The 24,053-nt window shown below is 36.9% G+C and overlaps 1 protein-coding gene across 1 annotated transcript in view; it reads right to left on the reverse strand.

The window, feature by feature from the left end:
- PHIP (PHIP subunit of CUL4-Ring ligase complex) overlaps positions 1-24,053 on the reverse strand; it is a 102,592-nt gene that overhangs the window by 70,668 nt on the left and 7,871 nt on the right. Inside the window, exons 5-9 of the mRNA XM_084202210.1 lie at positions 20,903-21,053; positions 20,691-20,789; positions 11,720-11,880; positions 6,815-7,036; positions 6,162-6,262 (exon numbers count right to left, since the gene is read on the reverse strand). Coding sequence (XP_084058336.1) covers positions 6,162-6,262; positions 6,815-7,036; positions 11,720-11,880; positions 20,691-20,789; positions 20,903-21,053 — 734 coding nt within the window. The remainder of the gene's footprint in view (positions 1-6,161; positions 6,263-6,814; positions 7,037-11,719; positions 11,881-20,690; positions 20,790-20,902; positions 21,054-24,053) is intronic.

Genomic DNA, 24,053 nt, shown 5'->3' on the forward strand with positions numbered 1-24,053 from the left:
AAAAAAAATCCAGTTAAATAATTTCCTAATTTCCTTGTTTCAAGAAACAAGTCAGTATCTTAGAAATAAAGGACAGAAGGATAAAATTAAATATGAAGGAACAGATGGCTGCCCATTTATAAACAATTTTGTGTGACTATGCTTCATGATCTGATCTTTAGGAAACTAAGACATCCAGATGGACTAAGTAATCCATGCATCAACAAGAGTTGTAACGTAACTTAAATTCCATTCCCTTCTGATATTGCTATACATAACACTCTCCTGAAGTTATCATTAAGGCAGAACAGAGCCAGCTTCCCATGATGTTCAGTTTTAAACCACTGGGTGCACTGGTTTTCTCCTGTAGCATATGCTAGCTTTTACAAGAGAGAAACAGAGCTGGGTGCTCTATACAGACAAGGATATCAAAGAAATTTAAATAAATTTGGACTTTTTCACAGTATTAGAATATAAGAGTTTATTCAAATTACATATATCCTTGTAGGTTAGCTTCAAACAGTACCCAAAATGTCAGGAAAAAGACTGAAGTTTGTAAAAGATTTTACTTCATGGCCCTCACTTATCTCTAGGCATTTCAGAATCTGATGTGCAAGCAAAACTAAAGCTTCAGTGAACCTGGCACTTTAAGGATGTGTAAAACCAAAACAAATCAGATCAAGTTCTTCAATCATTATTTCAATTCTGTTCATGCATTACAGCAACCTCAAACCAGTAGGTGGTCTTGCACAGTATGCCATCTGCAATCTTCCATCAAAGAATTAACTTACGAGAGAACAGCAGCACTACACCCACGAGTGTCATCACTAAAGATTTGCTCTAACATAAAAGAATGCAAATTCAGAACTTATCCAAAATGTTCTCTTTTAAAAGCAAAACGGCCTGTATAATTCATTTCACCTGAAGGCAGATGCATAAAAGATCTTTCTCACTAACCAGTTTTTGCTATCTCAAAAAAAGTAATAAGCATTAAACCTTGGTGACTTTTATGCATAAAACAAAGTAATAAACATCAGCAGTACCAGTTAAGAACTCTTTCTCCAAATTATTCATTCACTATAGGCTGTTTCTGTGACCTTTCCTGCAGGAGTTTTAAGGTAACTCCATGCAGATTTGTGACAAGAAAACTTCACAGGATACACTAAACAAGACCAAGATCTTTCCTACAAAACACCTGAAATGCTCCTTAACTGATATACTAACAAGAGCTATCAAACACTTCAACACGCAGTTTACATAATCTGGAACAAATGTCAATAGATACATAGGCTGTTATTTTCTTTCACTGTTGTTTGTGAACTCTGCATTTGGCATTAGGACAGCTACAAAATAGAGAAAGTATGCATTTACATTCTAGTTCAGATAACCAATTTAAATTCTCAAACTTGCATCTCTCCAGTGTGTGCTATTTTAGGCATTAGGAGACAAGAGATTACAGCACTCTTCTACAATAGAGCAGATTGCAAAATGAGTTGGGCAATCAGTATTTCTGAGAATTGTGGAAAGGGGACAAAAGCTGGTTCTCTCCCGGACACTGTTTCCCTTTAAATATATTTTCAATGTATTTATTAAGTGTTTTATTAGTTTATTAATCTAACCTGCAGACTAGCCTAACTCTAGTCATGTAGTAGTTAAAGCAAAACTTCACAGATGTGAAGATGTGTGATATAACCTCTCCAACTTAAGTCTTCATTCACAAGTTAATGAAAAAGGTTCAGCATATCCCATTTGTGATTACCAGCCCCTTTAACATCAAGTGCCTTCTGCATAAGAAAGCAAATGGGAAATATCACATACACTAATGGTAATTCAGAAATCAGTGTCCTCTCCAAAACAGGAATGTCAAAATCAGCATGTGTTTCTCCTGAGTTTTTTTACCTCTTTTTAAAATTATGGGAGAATAAATAGATAAGAAGAAAAGCAGTACACCAGCAGTACACTATTCAAATCTGTGAGACGGCTCTGCTGCCTTGCTCATATGGTCTGTCAGTAACAGGCTAACACTGGAAACTTGCGATGCAAACAGGTGGCAGAAGAAAAATTAAACTCAGTGTCTTCCTCTGAAAGGATATATAGGCAAATATTTCACAGTGCAACTAATTTAACCATGATGCACTGACCAGTTGCAATAATTCTCCCTTAAACTTGAATGAAACACATGATTATTCAGTTTCTGATGAGGCAGACTTTCTCACTCCTCCCTGCTGCAAACTGATGCAGGATTCAACTCCTGTGTTTACTATCGTCACCTAGAATAGTAAAAGAAGACTAAACCCAGACTTGATTGCCTAAATTCTCAATTGTTTTCAATCTCGTTTGGGCTACATTCTGTGAATTCCTTGCCTGCAGCAACAACCAATCTTCCCCTTTTTGAAAACTGATTTAATCTACCTGGAATGTTACTGCTTTTAGATATACATGTTAGCTTCCTGGTCAGAAATCTCTTCAAGGAAAGAAGAGGAGCACACAGGTGCCCCTGTAACACTAAAGAACACACATCCACACTAGTCACAGAATCATGTGAACAAGGTTGCTCACTTTCCTTCGAACAACCTGAGAATTTTGTGGTCAGCTGCACCAATGTCTCTTTCACCCTATGACACTAAATCTATTGTAATGTGTCCTTTTGCAATTCATCAAAACAAAGCTGTTACTAACATCTCCAGACTGAGCCATATGTCTGACCCAAACACAGAACATGCCTCAGTTAACAAGGCTATAAAAAAATAGCCCAACATGGGAAGCCCCTAATTTCAGACATACTATTACTTAAATAATATTAACTGCAGCAGAGTTGTTGGCAAAGGTGAGTTACAAGATTTTTGCAATCTGAGAATGAAACAGAATAAACATTTGCAAAGATAAGAAAAAAAACACAGAAAGTACACCTCAGTGTAGTTAAGAACAAAACTGATTATTTTTAATTTGAGAGCACACTAAACACAATACCAACTCAGCCTTTCCCATATTCCATGAAAAAGTTCAGCAAAATACTAATGGCACTGTCAATCATCTTGAAATGACAATCAACCACATGATCACCATGAGGCTGCCCCTCACCAGGGGCACCAGGTGATTCGAGTAGTGTTGAGTACAAAAAGCAGGCAGGGGATATATAGTTTTTTTTTTTCTTTAAAGTAGCTGAAATTTCAAGACTTTACCATCCATCCCCATTTGAAGCATTGGATAATTTAGTAACACACTTTCATCACTGATAGCAATTGCATCCTTGTAGAGCTGGCTGCAGTCAAGCTCAGGAGGGACATGAACTCAAGTTCTGACTTAAGCATGCTACAGCATCTTTCACCTGAACAACTCAGAACTCCAAGTCTTGCTTGAAAGCTCCAACTTCTCCTTCCTGGGGTGGGAGTTGTACTAGAACCAAGATACAGGGCAGCAAGTTCAGAGGCTGAACAACCATGGTAAGATCTTATTGACCCTGCCAGCTTTCCTTCTCTTCAGAAATACTGAACAGAAGCAAACCTGTATTTTTTACTATACAAATAAATGGAAGGATAAACTTCCCACCTTACCAGGGATACCCTCTTCCAGACGGCCTACACATCATATTTTTTTAATGTAACTTCAAAAGAGGCCTTATGACAAAAATTAACAGGCATCTTTCTTTCTCTTGATGCTCTTATATTGCTGTAATTATTTTGTGGTAATTATTTTCCCCAGCACATAACTGAATGGATGTAGAGGGAACCAGCCATGCTTCTGCAGCTCTGGAAGGAGAACCACAGCCAAGTATGTAAGAAGTGCAATCACCTCATTGAAAACTGTTCTGACAATATAAACACATTGCTGAGCTGCACTGGCCATGCAATGCAGCCTTTTTGTGGAAAATTACAATGGATTGCAAGTTTCCCAGTAAAATTTATTTTGGTTTACTGGAATCATCATGATAAGCACAGTTAGAAAAGTTTACAGCTTAGCACATTGAGTAAAACTTCCCTTAACTAACAATTTCCCGGAACTAGTATACTGTTAAATTCAGGAAATTAAGACTCGTCTGGGTGTCCAACTGTTATGATACCACAAATGGCATACAGTTATACTCCAGTCCCAAAAGACATGCCTGTTTCTTATTTAGACATTTTTATCAAGTTTTAGTTTGGATTAAAAAGCATCAATTACTTCAAATATATTACAGCTCTACTAAGCTTAAACAAAGACCTAAAAGAAGAAAAAGCACACAGTGATGCCTTTTAATATTTTCATATAATGCATAATGCCCTGTGGCAAGGAGTTTTGTAACTCCGTTGCATGTTTTGTAAAGAATCATCTTCTTCCACTTTGAAAATTGATACTTTCATTTGATACCTTCTAGAACCATAAGGGCCCACAAGCAATTCCTCATTATATTCCCTCTTCAACACACGACTGTACATTACTCATCTTCATGTATTCATTTTTTTACCAGACTGAAGAAATACAGCCTAATGACTTCCTCTTTCTTCTCAAACCCAACATAAAAAGTATTTCCAAAACAGAAGGTAAGAGCAGTAGCAAAATTCCAGTCTCAAAATTTAATCTGCACTCTGTTGTTAAGCAACACGAGTCACTGGCATGACTTAGGTTACCAAACCACTTCCTTGCTGTGCTGCACAAGACATCTCAACTGATCTGTTTTCTCTATACTCCTGTCTAATCACATCTGTTAAAATGACTTCTACATGAAAGCATTCCTCAAATATCTTCTCTTCTTTGAATATTTGTTGAGCACATCACTAACAACTTTTATTCTACAATTATATAACACCATGGGAGAATCCCCTACCATAATCGGTACCAATTTTCTTCCTCTCTAAGTTTTATCTCAAGACAAATCTCATCCAACTCCATGATTCATTTCTAAATATTCATCTCCCAGCTTATATATTATAATCTACCTAACTCTCAAGGATTCACTATTTTCTAATAACAGAATTAGCTTCAAAAATCAATTCCACAGACTAAAGCTTTACTTAAGAAAAGGAGAAGAAAAGAAAGAAAAGAGAAAGATATAAGAAAAAACAAGTGGGTTCAAAACATTTACCAATCAGAGAGACTAATATTTTATCTTGTCAACAAGAGCTCAGACTTAGGAAGCCTTAAGAAAAATAATGTGGTGACAACTCCTTTCCTTCACACAAAAATAAGCATGTAAGCTATCTCCTCCTGTCCTCGGTAAAAAGGGGAGTCTTAATTTGATTACAGCATGCGCTAGGCAACGGAGGAGTAAGAACGTGAGACACAGCTTCACTTACAGTACCAAAAGAGTGACAAAACATCAAGGGAACATCAAAATAGTTAAGGCCCCAGCAACTAGAAAAGTACCTATGCAAGTGTTTCCTATTCCATGCCTGCAAGCTCTGCATAACCTCAGCACACTGGAAGAAAAAGATTCTAGCACCAATTACCAAACCTAGAAGGAAATTGAACTTACCTGCGAGGAGCATATATCCATAAGAACACATCCCATCATCAAAGCTAAATCACTGATGATTACTAAAGCAACTATTTCCAATTTTAAGATATAGGTTGTAGTGATAAAGGAAAATAAAGAGCAAAGAACATTTGAAACCTGCTGAACAAGTTGATTTTACAAAACTATGTATGAAAGTCCTGACAACATTTTTAGTATCTTTGAAGGCAGAAACTTCAGGCACAACTTCAGCCATCAATAATGGCTGTCCAAGAATTCTGCCTTCTGTCATGTTACAGCCAAGAGCAACTATGAAGAGGTAATACAGGTAAGGAAACAGCAAACAAACATTAAAAATATCCTATCCTGATTTATACCAGGACATTACTGTCTCCTTTAAAAGTGGATTTGCAATCTAAATCGCAATAATTTTATCAACATAATTTTAATTTCATTTGAAATTGTGATGACATCAGAATAATGGTGTGCCAACTTTGACATTATATTAAACAAAAAGCCCCAACAGTAGACTCATTTTCTAAATTAACAGATATACATTATCACTCCACAATTATCAACTTAGTTTTTGAGATAAAAAGCAAGCTATAGCTACATCAGAAATAGATCATACCCAACAATCATATACTGAGGTAGTCAATGACAAGCTTGGTTTAGTCAAATTTTTCTCCAAATTTGTACATCACTCTTCATTATGTAAACAGAAGTAGCAATAAATAAAATAGCAACTAACTTTATTTTAAGGGTGCCAGCATCCCACAGCCAAAAGCATATAGTTCCATCTGCCCCGGTTGAAGATAAGTATCTCTTTGAGCCACTGCATAGTGGAGAGAACTGGGAAAAGGAGGAAGAAAAAAAGAAAAGTTTTCCTGTTAATCTGTTCCAGATGTGCTAAGGGGTTCCACAATTCATCTCAACAAAAAAAAAAAAAGTCAAGTATCAAACCATACTTAAGGGAAACTGATTGGAATGAACACCAAAATAACAAAATGCTGCTCTGTCACTCCCTCCAGAACTCCAGAACAACCCTTCTGGGTTACTTGCCAAAGTACTCCAGGTTCCTCCTCCCTCCCCACCACCCTAGTTGCACAATAGCATGTAACTCATGCAAACAAAACTGCAGTTTTTACTCAAAGCACCTGTGCTCAGAATCACAGCCTGCAAAGGAATGGTACTTCAAAACAGAGCTGCCCACACACATAATGCAATTTTTTTGAACAAGGATTATGTCTGGGATTCTTCAAAGGTCAGGCATTTTGACAATAAATGTGTTTTTTCACAATGCATACCATGAAAATTCCTTCTCACTTCAAGCTTACTTGCCAGGCATGCATTTTTATTACACTGAACGTTCTCATGACTCATTTTTGCAAAGTAAAAACCTACCTGCAATGACGTTATAGATGCACTGTGGCCCTGCAGGACTGCTAAGGGTGCGCAAGTTCGAAGGCACCAAACTCGGATCATTTTATCACAGCTTCCAGCAGCTATCATGGTGTTTTCATAGTTTACTGCCATATCAGATATTTCAGCTGCATGCCCTCTCAGGGTAGCCAACAACCTTCCGTCATCAGTTGCCCAGATTTTTACAAGGCAATCATCTGACCCCTAGAAGTAAGGTAGAAATAATTTCAACCACACCATTGGCTGTTTTGATGCTGGAGTTAGTACAGTGAAGTGAAGTGAAAAACAGAACTAGTGACATGCAGATACTCCCGCCCATACTTTTAACAGTTTTCCACACTGCATTCAAAACACAAGTTTACATTGATTCTCAACAGTATATACAAATCATGATGCATTTATAATACAGATCACAAATCCTACAGCATGTTGGTTTATGCTTCAGTAAGACATTTTTTCCAAAAATCCAGCACAAAATGAAGAAGCTGTTGCAAGACATTAAAATAAAGATTTACATTAAAAGTGAAAGTTAATTATAAACTGGTGTAGTCTATCATTTATACCCACATATGTTCTTTATCTTCCTAGTTTCATCATCATCATACTTACCACAACATGTTAGGTAAAGAGCATTTATGAACAGCTATTCCATTATTAGGTCAAACTACTACCAACCTGCTTAAATATTCACATTCACATAAATATCATAATGTTCATTCTTTCTCAACAAATTCAAGAGGTTTCATCTAAATATTCAGATTTAACTAAAGTTTTGCTGGTCTTCCCACACAATTCTAACAGCTACTGGCCTGTATGCAACAAATTCCCAGCCCTAACAAAAAATTCAGAACTCATTCCTTCATTTTTTATTGCATTTCTGTGCCTTCCTGAAGGTCTGAGCATCTGCACCACACCATGGCACAATACCATGACATTTGAACACTGCACACACACTGATAGACAAGGTCTACTGCAAACATTTAATTCAATTACTTAGGTTAGGAAGCAATACAAAGTTGGGTTTTAATATCCACAGCACTGATCTGCTACTGGACACACAGGTGCTACAACAAGTCACAATGTGACACCGCCCTTATAAAATTTCACCAGTGTTTCCTATTCCATCTACTTACAGTGCCTTTGCACACCTGCCACTGTAATCTAGCAATTGCACTTTAGAGACAGCAGAAGGCATGGCAATACTATCATCTACCTTTTATAAAATAGAACCAGGTCTCCTAGGCAAAGGAAATAGTTACAGAAGCTTGTTCATAATTATATTTTTTGCCTCTTGGGTGAGAAGAGCAATGATATAGCCTATACTATTTCTACCTATGCAAAAAACTTCCATGCTGAGATTCTGTGGAACACATTTGCCTCTTTTAACTGCTAGATTGTCACAGTGCCAGACAGGTATCTGAAAGATAGTATCTCATAGATAGAACTGCTCATGCGGTTCTGTTATCATGATATGAAACTAGAGTATGAAGAAGCTTGCATATTCTTCTCAAAATGCAGTCACCACCAAAAAACACAAGAAGCTGAGCCAGAAGGGTATGTGTGCTTGCTAGTGGGTAAAACTCCAAATAAGAGCCTCACCACTCAAGAGACCTGAAAGTAAGAGGAGGGAATGGAAGACCCAACACTACCAACACTAGAAAAGGTAGAAATCAGTTACAGACAAAAATGTAAAATGGTCAGCAAGGGAAAAAAAAATAGAGCTGGCACCTAATACCACCTGGAGGGTCCCCAGAGGTCTTTTTAGTAGCAGCAAACCAAGGCAAGAAGATCAGCATAAAACAGGCCTGTTCCCTGCCAGCTGGCTATATTGTCACTATAGAGGCACATGTTGTACATCTCCACTGCAGAGAAAAATACTGTCAGCCAAGTCTCAACAATGAAAATGAGGCAAAAATAAGGCAGGGGGAAAGGAAAACAAAAAAGAAAACACCTAAGATAAAATTGTAACTTCTGTAGCACCTTGCCAAGACATCAATATTAGAGTTCAAAAAAATTCATATCTTACTATCTGATCTGAATGGGACAATCCAGAACTTTCAAAATACTGTTGCAATTCTACTAGCAAGGGCATTTGGCTTAGACCACAGCTCATGTTTCCAAGGTTATATCCACTGTTACAAAGTATATACATCTTAAAAAGCATCTGTCAAAAGTGAATCCTTAAACAACTTCAGCACTGAGAGAGAATTGATGACTGCATTACCAAGGTATGGAGTAAAATTGGTTCATTTTCCTACCATTACACACACTTGTGGGATGAAGTGAAACTGCCAAGCAACACACAAATTAATATTGGGTTGGAAATCTTACACAGACTATTACACAATGCTGTTTATTATTCCCTAGAAAGAACAATCTCAACAGAGACAGGAAAAAAAAGGTGAGGAGAAAAGGAGGTTTTTGCAGTCAGAAATTTAAGTAGTGCAGGAACTAGAGAAGACAGTATTTGTTTCTATTACCATGGATGGGTTCTGCAAGTCATGCTTTTCAGTAGAACCTGAACACAAAGTTTCTACAAGCTGCAGGGGGGTAGCTGCCTCACCACAGTTTTCCCAACATGTTGCAGGGGAATATCTATCCCAGCACCTGAAACACCTCCTCTTCCTCCTCCTCCTTCACTCATGATAGGGTCCTGCAGGACTGTTTCTCTCATGTATTTCACTCCTCTCTCCCAACTGCAGCCACCCTGGGATTTTTCTCCTCCTTCTTAAATACATTATCCCAGAGGCACTACCACCATCACTGATGTGTTAAGCCTTGGCAGCAGTGGCTCTGTCTTGGAGCTGGCTGGCATTGGCTCTGCCGGACACAGAGGAAGCTCCTGGCAACTTCTCACAGAAGCCCCCCCAGCACCATAACCTTGCTATGTGAACACAATAAAGACCAACTAAGTTAGTAAGGGAAAATGTATACTGTCCCATTTCCATGGTATTTAGGCAAAATAGAAGTAACATCTTTCTAGCAAGGACAACATCTCCCAGATGACTATGACTCAAAAATGTGCTGAGAACACCTTCTTTTCCTTCTAATTTGAAACAGAACAGGAGCAAAGCTTGAATTTAGAGGCTTTCAATCCTTCAGATGTCAAGTGAAACAGGAAACAATTATGATGCAGTTTCCAGAACCAACTACAAATCTAAAACAACTCAACTAACCAACATCTCACTGAAGGCTGTGGAGTAAAAATGTAAGGCAAGAACAATTCCCTGATGATGAATGCAAATTTACATACCACACTAGAGACTTTAGTAGTTGCAGTGACCATTTCATTATACAGACACAATTACAACACAATAGTTCATGACTGTTTAGCCACTCACTATATGAGGCCAGCTAGAGCAACTTGGATTTTAATGAAATCTGGAACACAACCATTTGTCAACAACCACTTAAACATCTACATGAAGAACACTGGATTTACCTAAAAGTGTAGAGATAAGAAGTTCAGTCCTAGGCCCTCCAAAATGAGAATTCAGCAACCAAAATTAATATCTATGGCCACTTTATTTAACACCTGAAGTAAGCATGATCTAAACTGGGAACTTTCTTTCAAGCAATTAGACCAGGACACCAGTCAGCAAAGGAATACCAGCAAAACTCTGGGGTTGCAGAAACATATCGCCCCTCTTCATCTCCCAATTTTATTTCAGGTTGTTCTACTTCTGTCTTTGAAAAAAACTGCTGTTACAGCCAAGAGAATTCTCTCATAAAATCTTTAATGCATTCTGCCATGTCATATACAAAATAAACTCACAACACAGAGCCCATTTCCTGGCAAGTAAATCATGTATTAACCACAGGACATAAGATTTTAATGCCTGTGATTTAGCTTGGTGACAAAAACAAAATAAATATGAAAATTAGTCTCTTCTATGCCTGAAGTAACAAGAGAACAAATAAACAGGCCTGTTCAGAACACTGCAAGGTGTCTATTCCTTCAACCACACATTTCCCCATAGGACAAAGCAAGATGTATGGGGGCAAAAGGGAGAATCATATTTTCAATTTGAAAGAATTTTAGAAGTTAAGACTGCAAGGCAAAATAGAAAACCTGAACTGTACTTCTATCAGCATTGTTCAAGCTATCTGACATGAGGTTAAAAGAACACAATCAAGCTCCTGAATCCACACAGGTATCAATTACATCCAGTGTTTCTAGGAAGGTAAAAAATGTAGCCAAAGCATCCTGGATGGGCATGAGGTGTGTTTATGAAATCTTTGTCTTTACTGAAACTGACTACTTACCAAGAAATTTAAATATTACACTGACATCTATGTGGTTTTATAAATCCCATCCCTTCGGAAACCTGCAATTTCAGTACTGATTTCAGACATCTGTCTAGAATTTATGACTTAACAACAACAACAAAAAAAGGCAAATAGTTAAAAATACTAAAAACACTAGTATTTAAAAAAAGTTCCTAGGATTTCATAAAGACAATTTGTTGTGAACCAACATTTGTTACAACACACCACATAATTGTTCTTTCTCTTACTTCCTACTCTAATTTTGTGGTGGCAATTCCTTGTTTTGCTTGTTTTTCCTACAGAAAACAAAGCCAGAAGAAAGCACCAATACAGAGTAAATCCTTTCCACTGAAAATGAGCAATTTTCTCAATGAACTACACAGATCAGCAACAACCATCACATCTTTAGAGTTCAGATACATACACGAAAGCTATTTTAGTGTGTAAACCAGCATGGCTATTAAAAAGCAAATATGAGAGGAACAGTAGTAAAGGACTTAGTCTGCTTTTCATTCATCATCAGTGCATCTATCCTATATTCTTTGCAAACAATTAGGTAACAGATTATGTGTACTTCAAAATGAAAAGAATCTACAAAAATAAAGATTTTATACTCACAGTAAATATTCGCCTGCCAGTCCGATCAAAAGTTACACAGTATACAGAAGATAAGTGTCCTAAAATTCGCTTGTGCATCTTCATATGTTGATAGACTGCAGTTGGAACAAGGCGTTCAAGTCTGTATTTTCCATTTAGTTTTCTTGAAAACAGGGTATCCACTACCAAATGGGTAAAGAAAAAAAGAAGTGACACATTTATATTGCATTCATAAATTAAAATACTTGACAAGGAAGGAAAATTTATTTTAACACTGGACCACCTGTGCATATGAACAGCTTACTATAGCAATTCTCATTTTGCCCTAGTTAGAGAAAAATACATACAAAAGTAGCCTATGATACAGACAGGGAAAAAGTATTGAACGGCAAGGCATAGTACAAATATGCACTATAACTTCCAACGTGAAGTTGAAGCCCAAATTCTGGAGTACTGCGGCAGCTTCCATGAAGGAGTAACCTACCTCAAACATAAAAACTGTAAAAGCTTCCACATAGCTATTAACTGAAAGTCAGCACACATTCAAATCTTCTCCAAGGCAACCTGTTTCTTGATGTCTGCTCAAACATTTACCAATCACTTGTAAGAGAGTTCATTTTTCAAGAATCCTGCTACCCACTACAGCTAAACAAACACACAAACACACACACACAGAAAACCACCAAACAAAAATTTACAAAATTTACCAAAACTTACAGAAATTTCTGATTTTTGACTAACAAAATTTTGTTTCAAAGAACTTGTTAGCTTTTAAACTTAAAAAATATCACCAAGTTCCAAGAGCAAGAATTCAGTTTAAGAAAATGGAAATTTTTCATCAAGAATGTCAAAGAAAATTAAGTTCACGGAAATTCATTTTAAACTGCTATTCATGCAATAACAAAGCAACAAAGTATAATACTTCTCTGCATTGATACATAAACATTACTCACACTCCATATCCTTATCAGACCAAAGAATGGCAATGGTGATACATTTTATAATCTACAGAACTGTGAAAAGACAAGTAATATAACACTCACACACTGAATGGTGTTGGACAACTTAAAAAAATTTGGAAGGGACCACAGTCAGTCATCCAGTCTAACCTCCCTGCTCAAGTAGTGTCATCCCAGAGCACACGGCACAGGACTGCACCTAGACAGTTCTTGAATGTCTCCAGTGAGGGAGACTCCACAACATAATGCCTTTGTACAAATTACAAGCCCTTGGTTTTATAACAATTCTTACATCAACACTCATCAAGTCTCTATGCCATTTAGCTAGATTTTAACTGCATTTGAAAACAATTAATTTAGAAAACTCTGCCACAGCAAGTCTAATCTCTCTTGTTTTAGCCTTATTAGCACTTTTCTGTCTTTGCTTGGCCTCACACAAATGAGTAGGAACAAAGCTGTTAATCACAGGAAGAATGACAAGGTGTAAGTAGTTAAATGGTTGCAGTGGGAGCCACAAACTACATAAGGGAGTGAAGGAAGATTATACTTTATCCCAGGATGCATTAGAAAATGCTGGCTAGGCCTTACAGTGAGTCAACCAACTAAAAGGGAAGGGTTGTAAAGAAGAAAACAACAGAATAGAGATTGCACGCTCCTCGTTGGAAGGGCACTGTGAAATGGACAATGCATTGAAAAAATTATCCGATGTCTGGCTGACCAAGGAAAATAATACTACCTTAGTTTTGCATTCCCATCTTCTACTTACACATAACTTCCTGTATTAAAAATAAATAAATAAAATAGAAAACAGATTAAAAAACCAGATGTTACTAAGTAGTGGTTACAAAACACGGTATGATAAACCACCACTTACTCCCAAATGATATTCTGGTTTCAAAATCAGAATTCTTCATATTTAATAATCAGTGAAAGACAGTGTCTGAGAAGGCTGTGAATTTGTTGATATTTTGAAACTTATTAACAAATTTTATTATTTTAATTTGCTAACAATTCTTTACTAACTGGTTCCAAATGAAATTAAGTGGCTTCTAGTTTTTAGTAACTGGGCTTATGTTTATATGCTATGACCAGCCTCCAAGACTGATACGGTCCACTACCACCCAACCACTGAATGGCTGAGGTGGGAAGGAGCCTATATAGAGCGCTATATTGCACTAAATAGTTATTTAGTTGTTTGCACTGGGTGTTTGGTAATTTGCACTGTTCACATTATTTGTATCCTGTGACCACGATTTCCCTCTTTTTCTCCCCCAAGTGTCAGCCCTGGTGGTCTCTCCCCTGGTTTACCCCTCCCCTCGCTACTCCTCACTTGTATCCCATTGGCTGTGCTCCTTTTCCTCCGCCCCCATTCCCCAGGTATAAATGCCTCCTGCCATCAGGCAACACCCTCTTTTCCACCTGCAGAGTCACCCGAGTCTGAGGTGTTTCCTTGCAAGCCAATTAACAGGACCCTTGTCCACCCTCGTCCCCACGTGGAGAAGAGCGCTTCTCATCTTTTGCTTTCGCCCATGTAAGATCATGTGGGCCAGGGTCCGTGGCTAGCCAGAGCGGACCCAAACAGGCCGTCCAGACACAGGTCTTACAATAGAGGTAATCTGTTCCAAGCCCCCTGCTCAGGCAGGGTCAGCTAGAGCAGGTTGCTCAGTGCTGCATCCAGTCCAGTTTTGAGTCTCCAAGGATGGAGATTTCACAACCTCTCTAAGCAGCCTGTGCAAGAGATCTTATCACCCCCCCAAAGCTGTTCTCTTATGTTTAAATTGAAGTTCCTCTATTTCAGTTTTGGTTCATGACCGCTGTCATGTCAGGATGCACCAATGAGAAGAGTCTGGCTCCATCTTCATCGCATGCTCCAATTCAAGTATTTATAACCATTGATACTACCACCACCATCCTGCCCATGCCACGCTTTCTCTACTCAAGGCTAAGCAAGTCCAGGTCTCTTGGCTCCTCCTCGTATAACAGATACCTCAATTTCTTCATCACCTTTCTGGTCCTTTAACTGAGAGACCAGTTAACAGCTACGTCAACCAGTTAACAGACGGTCCATGTAGGTCTTTTCCTGAGGAGCTGGATCCAGTACTCCAGGTGTGATCTTATTTGCCCTGAGTTGAGAGGAAAGAACACCCACAAACTAATGGCAATGCACTGCCTCCAGCAACCCAGGATGGTGCTTGGGTTTTATGTGCGAGGTCACATTGTGTCTGACCCATTCAGCACCAGGACAGCCAGGTAGTTTTCTCCACAGCTGCATTCCAGCAGTCAGTTCCCAGTATCCACTGGTACATGAAGTCATTCCTCCCCAGGGCAGGACCTTTGCTCTTCTCTTTGTGAAACTTCATTAGACTCTTGTTGACCCATTTCTCCACCCTGCCAAGGTCCTCCTCAATCATTCACTAGTCCTGGATTTCAGTTGTTAGACAAACTTTTTGTTCCATCACCCAAGTTATTAATGAAGATGTTGAACAATACCGGCTCTTGCACAGCCTCTGGAGTACACAGTTAGTGACTGGCTCCAGTGCCAGTAACTGGAATTCACTCTGCTGATCACAGCCCTTTGACCCCAGCAGTTCTGTCATATCTTTTCAGTTTGTCATTGAGAATGTTATGGATGTCTGTTCAGAAAGCCTTGCTAAACTTGGGATAAATAACATTCATTCTTGTCCCCTAATCTCCAAGCCCCTCATCTCCTTTAAAAGGCTTTTTGGGCTAGTCAGGCATGATTTCTCCTTCACAGATTAATACCAATAACTCTTAACCATGTACCTGTCTTCTCCTACCTTGATCTCCAGAAATATTTGCTTCATCACTTGCCCCGGGACTGAGATGAGGAGGACCCACCTTTAGTTCTATAAAGTCTCCTTCTCATCTTACTTCAGGTCCCCTGTCCCATTCAGCAGCAGGACTACTGCTGATAGACCTGAAAAACTTCATGTGTTGATTCATATCCCTCACCATATTTATTGCCAGAAGAACTCCAACTTCTGTTACTGCAAAATCACAGAATGGCTGAAGTTAGAAAGGACCTCTAAAAATCATCCAGTCTAATCCTCTTTTGAAAGAAGAGCCAAATATTGCTCAGAATCTTGAATCTCTAGAGTTTAAAAAACCAAGTGGGATAGAGAAAAAAACCTGCCATTCTTGACCAAAAGGATCTAAATGTAAGAGTTTTAATTCCTTTTTTTCATAAGGGCTACTCAGGAACCTAAAATGCAACTTTATTTTTAAAATATTGCTTCTGCTGTCACAATTCACTGCTGCCAACAACCTTAATCTCAAAACCACACATCTCTGTTTGGTTTCCTGTGGAACAACGTAAAAATCAAACAAAGCTGATGGAAGTGAAGTGGTGGGAGTTTTCAGTGGAACTTACAAAAGAGTATAGATTTTCTCCCACTCAAAAGGCATGCAACAGGCACCAAATTAATGCCTTCAAAGTTTCAGAACTTCTCTAACTCATTCGCACCCCAAATAGAACAGGCAGCTCAAAGAAAAACAGAAGTCTGTTTAAAGGATGATAAATTTGGGGGTCTGAATGATCAAGCAGTATTAGCCCTCTTTTTTTTTTCACTTGGCTTTCTTTCTACTTTCTCATTTTACCAAAATGATCAATTCTATCTCCTTATTTACATGGTCTTATCCTTGAATATGAAATATGCCTTAAAGATGGGGGATAGTAACCTGTCTTATCCACTAGCCAGTGATAAATCAAATTTAATTTTGTACCACATATAGGTTACATTTTTAAAATGCATCTTCCAATTTCTTCCTTTCTGGAGATGTATTTAACTAATGGAAGTTCTGTTCTGAAAACCAGAATCCAACTTCATTCCCCTTCCAGTCACAAAAAAATAGAACCAGATTCAGAAGAATCCTGGAAGGATACCCAAAGGATATAATTCACTTACAACTCTTACCCTTATTGAATCAAGTTTCATTAACTTAAGAGGCTAGACAGGCCTCTAATGAATACCACAGAATTCAGAGCCATTAAAAATAGTAGTAGAGACTGCTAGACAATTCCTTTCACTCTCCAAGCTAGTAAGACTGAATGTATCAAGCATTCAGTTTGGTGCTGTTGAAGGCTTTTTTTCTCCCTTCTTCAAAGACATCCAAGACCAAAAAAAAAACAAATCAACCAGCTTGAACTGAGTTCTATCTTCTTACCATTCCTCTGCTCAGCTTTCAAACTCTATACGGTATTCCAGGTCTCTTGACTTAGACATGACTTTCAACCAAGTAAAATGATTAAGCTCGCTATGTTATCAAGCCAAAACTTGTCTCTGGTCAAATCATGAAGGTAAAAGATTATCAACTCCTAACTGGAGTATTTCTGAAAACATGGAAATTCTATATACGCTTCAAACTTCCCATACAATAATCATTTGCTTGATGAAAGCAACTGCCAACCCTTCCTGATTCAGAGTGGTAAAAGGTGAGATATTTCAAGAGGCAGAAAACAAAAACAGATGAAAGCTACTCAATCTTCCAAACTTCTCTGACTTCAGTAATACCTCACTTGCTTCCACTATATAGTTCCATTGGTACTTTACTCAAAGTTCCATGACTTCTACCACTTATTTATTCTCGCACACTAATAAGTCATTTACTTTAGTATAATTCACTCTAGACTTGACTAAACGTGTATAACAGGATGTTACTTTTACACACATCTTTTAATAGAAATGCAGTCTTTGCCTTTATTTTCTTCCTATAGTTAACAAAAAAAATAAAGTTGCACAAAGTACTGGGAAGCTAGTTTTTAGGCCTGAAGTATTTACTGTATTTCTACAAATAGACATTTACACTGCTTTCAGAACCTGGCATTCTCTTTACAGCCAAAACATCAGTACCACTTAATAAACATACTGAAAAACGTGTAAAATGCCTCAGAACTTTTATTGAAATTGATTACTCTGCAAAACTGTGGAATAATGGTTTGGAAGACAGATATTTTTATTGGTCAGGAAAAAAAAAATCTTTTTCTGGGACAAACAGCCAGTCTCATTCAGATTCTCACACCCAAGCGGTCAGCTTTCCCAAGAGTTCTGAGCTCAAAGCTCCCAAAGGTTTATGCTTAAGTTTGTTCCTTTTTCAGCAGTTCCCAAAAATTACTGAAAAAGAACTCTTTTTCTCTTTCTGCATCCACAAAAATGAGACCTTTAACAAAACAGATTAGAATATGACTTCACTGCTTTTGCTCTTTATTAAGCACTTCAGCAACTTGTTTTATAAGATATATTACACAAGTGAGCCAAACTGAAGAAAGACTATTCCATATTCAAGTTTTACTTTTCATCATGTTGTACAGACACTCTGTAGTATTCAGGGGAAATACATACTTGTACATATCTATTTTAATTGGTATAAGCCAGCTACCTACAAGGCAGGTGACATAATATACATAAAAATAATTCTAAGTAATTCCACATCAGCATCATACCTGCATTGATTCATCAGGGTAGGAAATAAATTAACAACTTTGTACATTCACTGAAATGTAATTTAAGTCTTCCTGGACAACACAGAAGAATTTCAGTGTCTTTGTTCCTGTTCCTTAAACATTAGTAGGTTATCTACCTGAAATACATACAGCCTGAAGAATAATAGGTTCTAACTTTTTTTCTTTTTTTTTACATAAAATGTAGTCTTCCAAGGGGAAAACTGGAAGTTATTTAGGGAAACAGAAAAAAAATTCTAATTCAAATTATAAAAGAAGTGTTATTCAGGTTCCTTATTTTATTGAGAGATCAGAGTAGATAGAATAAGCTATATCAAAATTAAATGCTTTAGCATACAGCTTTGAAACAAATATCCCAAAAATTCAAATACACTTCACAGTTGAAAACATTCAGTTACCAGCACTTATATGAATGTTTGGAAAAGGAAATTACTGGTCATAAAAAAAGTGGTATTTGAAATAACTGTAATTTTGCAAACAGTCAGTGCTCTGCAAAAGGTTCAATAAAAATAACATATTTTAGAAAGCCTGACTTGTTCTTCTCTAAAAAGAGTCTAAAAGTTATTTTTCTTAACATTTTATTTCACTTCCACAGCAGCTCTACAGCTTTCTTTGAACTTCAGCTACCATGGATCTCATACACTGATCTTTTTCCCTTTAAAAAGTATACACCAACTACCATACACTGTGAGCTACAGTACAACATAAAACAGTCCTCAATCATTCTGATTCCTCCAATATGTTTTAACATTTCTTCACAAGAAAAGCTAGGCAACTAAAGAAATCTTAGCTATTAAAAAGCTCAGTCCTACAGTTACCTTGCAAAAATAGCCCAAGATTTTCCAAGATTATTATCATCAAGCCATTGCACAGCCACTCAAAGGAAATTTTCTAACCAGCAACAAGCATTTTCTCCTACACACCTAGAGCACAACACAGAAAATACCCTCTAAGTGAATACAAAACTAGTGCCTCTAAACAAAACCACATTGAATGATGCAGGTGCTACATAAGGGTTTAAGTGAACCACTGCTGATCAATACACATACCAGCTGAGGAGTTCTTAAAACTCAGCTCTAAACAGCAAGCAAAACCACATTCTCATCCTACAGTACCAGCATCTACAGAAATACCATGGAAAGCATGTAACTCGTGCTTTAAAATGGAAATGCTACTAGGACACTAAATACTCTGCCATCTACCAAGTCAAAATTGGCTGGGCTGAACCTGAGAGTTTAGCTATAGCATGGTTCTGCCCCAGCTGTTGGGAGATCACTATAATTCTCTGGCTTAAGTGTAATGGTGTGTATTTTGAGATCTGATTTTAAGTTCCTTCAACTGAAGAAAAAATACAAATAGTCCAAATTAACCTCTCTTGATTTTACATTTTATACATGTTAAGTGTATCTATTTAAATTCATTAAAAACTTAGAGGCTACCAAAAGTCACCAAAAGGAGTTTAGAGATGAAAGAATTGCCATGGCAAGTTACCACATTAAAAAAGTCTCTGCTCCTAATAGTGTCTGCCTACATATTTGTATCGTGATACTATATATAGTGTATGTAAATGTATTTTTTCACATACTTTGTTATATATTAGTTTCCCAATATATCTGAAAATCTTTTTTTTGCCAAGACAGAAACCTTTGTCTTTGCAGCAGCAGCTGCACCTGATCCAGAGCCAATCAACTGGATATTTTCTGCCCACTCTCATCCAACACTGTACATCTATCTGCAACTACCATTTTATTTAAAAAACCTAGTCTTTTTCTGGTGTAATCCACACAGACAATTTGGTCTTAATCATTCCCCCTTCAGTGGACATCAATAGAGAAAGATGAAAAGATGCCAGTGATTCTGCTCATTTTTCTATACATGAAAAAAAAGAGAAAGGGTGCTCCTTAAAGAATCTTCTAAAATATCACATCTTGATCCTTCTAGCAACTAAACAAACGTGTATCTTTGTTCTTAAAACATGAAAGCTAACAAACATTTCAGTGACCATGTGAGAGCTTAAAAATAAAAACTGGAATACCTCTGACCTCCAGCTTTCAATTTTTCAACAGTACAGACAGCACATGCATCCTTCACGATACAGCACAGCAGAGAAAGCTAAAGGACAGCTACAAAATTAGTGAATGGACCAGACAACAAAAAGAATAACTTCTACAAGATTTAATTTTTTCAAAGGTAACTATTACCAGTCTACATGACTTTTCCTAACAATAGGTGTAGGCCTTGCTGCCCTATAAAACTAATTATTTATCTACTGGCAGCCTTATTACATCTTTAAGAAAGAGTTTTGTTTGTATGTAGTTATTGTTTAAATACATTTCACTCAATTTCATACTTCAAAGACAGAATTAGCTTCAGAGAAAATTTTACAATAAAATAGAAACACAGCATCTTAATAAAAACACTAGAAGTAAGGTATGTGACACTAACAAGGGTAAATATAAACAGAACTACTATTTATCCCTACTATTTATCATAGTAATCAATCACCCTGAGAGTTAGGTATTACAATGGCAGTGCCAGAATAAAACTGACTTACCTATACTAGGCGGACTGCCATAATTCACAGGGGACTCTGGAGGCCTTCCACAATGTAGTGCAGCAAGAGCAGATCCCTTCCATACAACATGTTTGCAACCTGTTTTTTAAAAATCACACCAAAAAATGAAGGCAAATGAGCTTTTTCATGCAAAACCACAGGAAAGGTATGTAATATAAAGAACTCTCAAAATTCTCATGAAATTTTCATACTTTTGTTTGTACGAAGCAAGGACTGTCTGCCAGCCCCTAATAATGTCTGCACTCCAGGGACACTTTGTGGAATTTCTTGCTCTAGAAGCGGTCCAAGTCGATGGCATATTTGCAGCAAGTGATCAGGTGCCAAGTGTCTGTAGTATTTCACCTATTACATCAAAGAGCAAACAGAACATTTGAGAAAGAACGCAATATTTTTGATGCATTACTGGTTTCATCTTTCCCCCCCAAGATTGTTACAAAAATTTGTAACAAAACTATACGATATTAAAGGATAAAAAGGAATAATGACCTTTAAGTACAATAATTCGTTCCAGCTGGTCCTAATTAATTCTTCTATTCAGCACATGCCATTTTATACAGAGAACTGTTGGTATTTAGTACTTTCTGACTTCAAGGCACAATTGGTCACACTAATAACCTCCCTTATAACCACAGTAAAAAAATGTGAAGTATATATTCAATATTACATTTAAGTAGTGGTCTGGTCAATTTAAGTTACTGTAAGACAAAAATGAGACAAAGATTGTAAAGACAGGAAGATTTACTTCTTTCAAGAACTGCAAATACCAAATAATAACATAGCTTTGTAAAAGAAAATGAAAAAGCATTTTGCCTCAATTTACATAAGTTAAAACACCTTGAAACTTCACAACTGGTTTGATTTATTTTACATCTAAAGCTTTTAAACAAAAACATTGGCTTAAGTAATTCAACTTTTAAATTGGTATATGTCCTCCCTATTGCATCTATAAACATGACAAGTTTTTGCAACAGGTCATAATTGCACAGTACAAAAACAAGCGCCTGTTATCAGCAACATAATTTCTCACTACTTGATAATAAACCACCTTTAATGACTGCCAGATAAAAACAGTTTCTTCTTTTGAACTACTATAATTCTAGATCAGAGAACTGTCTTAAATAACAAGGGGGAAAATGCTTTTGAAATTTATGTGACAACAGTAAAAATCCTACTAACTTTGGCTTTTGGTTATGAAACAGCATTTTTAAAATGCAAAAGCTATTGTCAATTCAGACTATAACAAAAACAAATTTAAATAATAAATAAAGAGGGAGAATAGACTCAATTTCTCCAATTCTTGTATAGAATTTGGCATGTAGTCGTTTTGTCCTTCATACAGCCTGAAATACATCTTCACAATTTTACTTCACAGAAAAGAGGAAAAAATCAGCAAAATACTGAAGAAAAAGCTTGTGATGTTTTGTTATTCTGTAACTAGAGGAGGTGTTGACTGACACTTAGGCAGAACGATGCTTCTGTATTGCACCAAATTAACAGAATATACCTAATTCTTCATCAAATGTGCTCTTATCTTGCTGACACACCACAATCATTTAATGTACTCCAGCAGTTCGTTAACACAAAGAATGCTGATGTCTGAAACCGAGGTTCTGGAAAACCTCGCTTACACCAGTAATTCCCACCACCACCACCACAATCTCCTAGTGAAGGAGGGAAAGTTTTCTCTCTCCTGTCTTGGTCTAACACTGGCCAGCAGTTCAGGCTTCTGCAGCCCCTTGCTCATTCTCACTGCAGTGGAATGGTGGAGAAAATCAGATGGGTAAAAGAGAAAAAACTTGTGGATTGAAATAAAAACAGTTGAATAAGTAAAGCAAAATCTGCACAGCAAGCAAGGCAAAATAAGAATTCATTTACTTCCTCCCATCGCAGGCAAATGTTTAGCTGCTTCCTGGAAAGAGGGGCTTTCCTTCTGTGGATTATATTCAATTTGTATAAAGCCTTGCAAACTGTCTGAATTTAGCTGCCTAAAAGTTAAATAACTTGCAAAAACCACACAAGCAAAAAAAAGTTTTCTTTAAAAGAATATTTTAAAATTTATTTTACTTAAATAAAATTGCAGCTCTTTGTAAAGATCAGTTAATTTAAAATTGCTAAATTCAATGTCATCAGACATGCACACAGAAGAGCGGCAAAAAATAATTCAGAATTATTATGATAAGAAAAACTAATCAGAATAGCAAATCAATATGCTTTTTTCTGCTTAAAGAAGTAATCACAAAATACATGCATGAGAGCTCTAAAATACCTAAATAGCCATAAGAAGTTAAGAAGCTGTACACACTTTTGCCATCAACAGCCCTGATCCATTTCCTTAGCTTTTGTTCTCCTCTCTCCTATCAAAAGGAGCACAAAAGTTTAACAAACACTGCTCTTTGCTTAATTCCATTTGAAACCAGAATCTACATCTGCAGAATCCCAATTCATATCTCAAAGATTACTAACTACTGAGTTTTTTTGATTGAACCATGAATAACACAACTAAATACACAATGCAGTTGTCATTTTATCCTGCTCAAGATCCTGCAATTTTACACATCCTAAGAAATGCACAAAATCTAAAGTAAATGAAGTAAATAATCTTTGACACGTTCCAAAACTACAGCAAGCTGACATCTTGAGTCATATTTCTCATGATTTGTCATCAGCCATGTGCTCACTTTTTATTTTAGCAGAAACTAGGTAGGCTCAATTCCTCTTGCAGTTTTTAAAGCAAATGTTTTGATAAGAGGTATCTGTCTGTTTTGTTCTTGATCATCTGTATTAAAGATCTCAATAAATACCTTACACCCACGCTACAGTCTCTTCTCATTTAAGTCCATTTGTGTAAAAGAGCTATTTATGACACATTATGCAGTGGTTGTGTGATGCTTCTTCACAGTATTTGTCTAAGTAATCATAGTTCACTTCTAAGCAGCATTTGCAGCAGCTCATTAACAAACTGATTCAACAAGACTTAGGAGCTGTACGCTTTGCCAAAACAGAAGTGGCATTGCCCATTTAAATACTTGTCAGTTGCAGGAAGTTTATAGAGCTATTTCATGAACCATGCACAGTCAACATTCAGCCCTCATTTTCCTCCATAAAGCTAAAGCACACAGAAGAAACTTAAATAAAAAGATAGGCTTCATTTCTCTGTAAAATCAGATAAGAAAACTTATTTAATAAAGTCTTTATTTGGCTGATTTATTTTTCCTTTTCTTTTTCTACAAACAAATAAAATGTGGAATTTGAATAACTTATTAAGAACGGGCTATTAATTTTCTCCAGGTGACATAATTTCTTCATTAAAAACAATAAAATTTTTTATCTACTCCAACTGCC

Source organism: Fringilla coelebs (genome assembly GCF_963513975.1).
Source record: "Fringilla coelebs genome assembly, chromosome: 3".
NCBI classification, from domain to species: domain Eukaryota; kingdom Metazoa; phylum Chordata; class Aves; order Passeriformes; family Fringillidae; genus Fringilla; species Fringilla coelebs.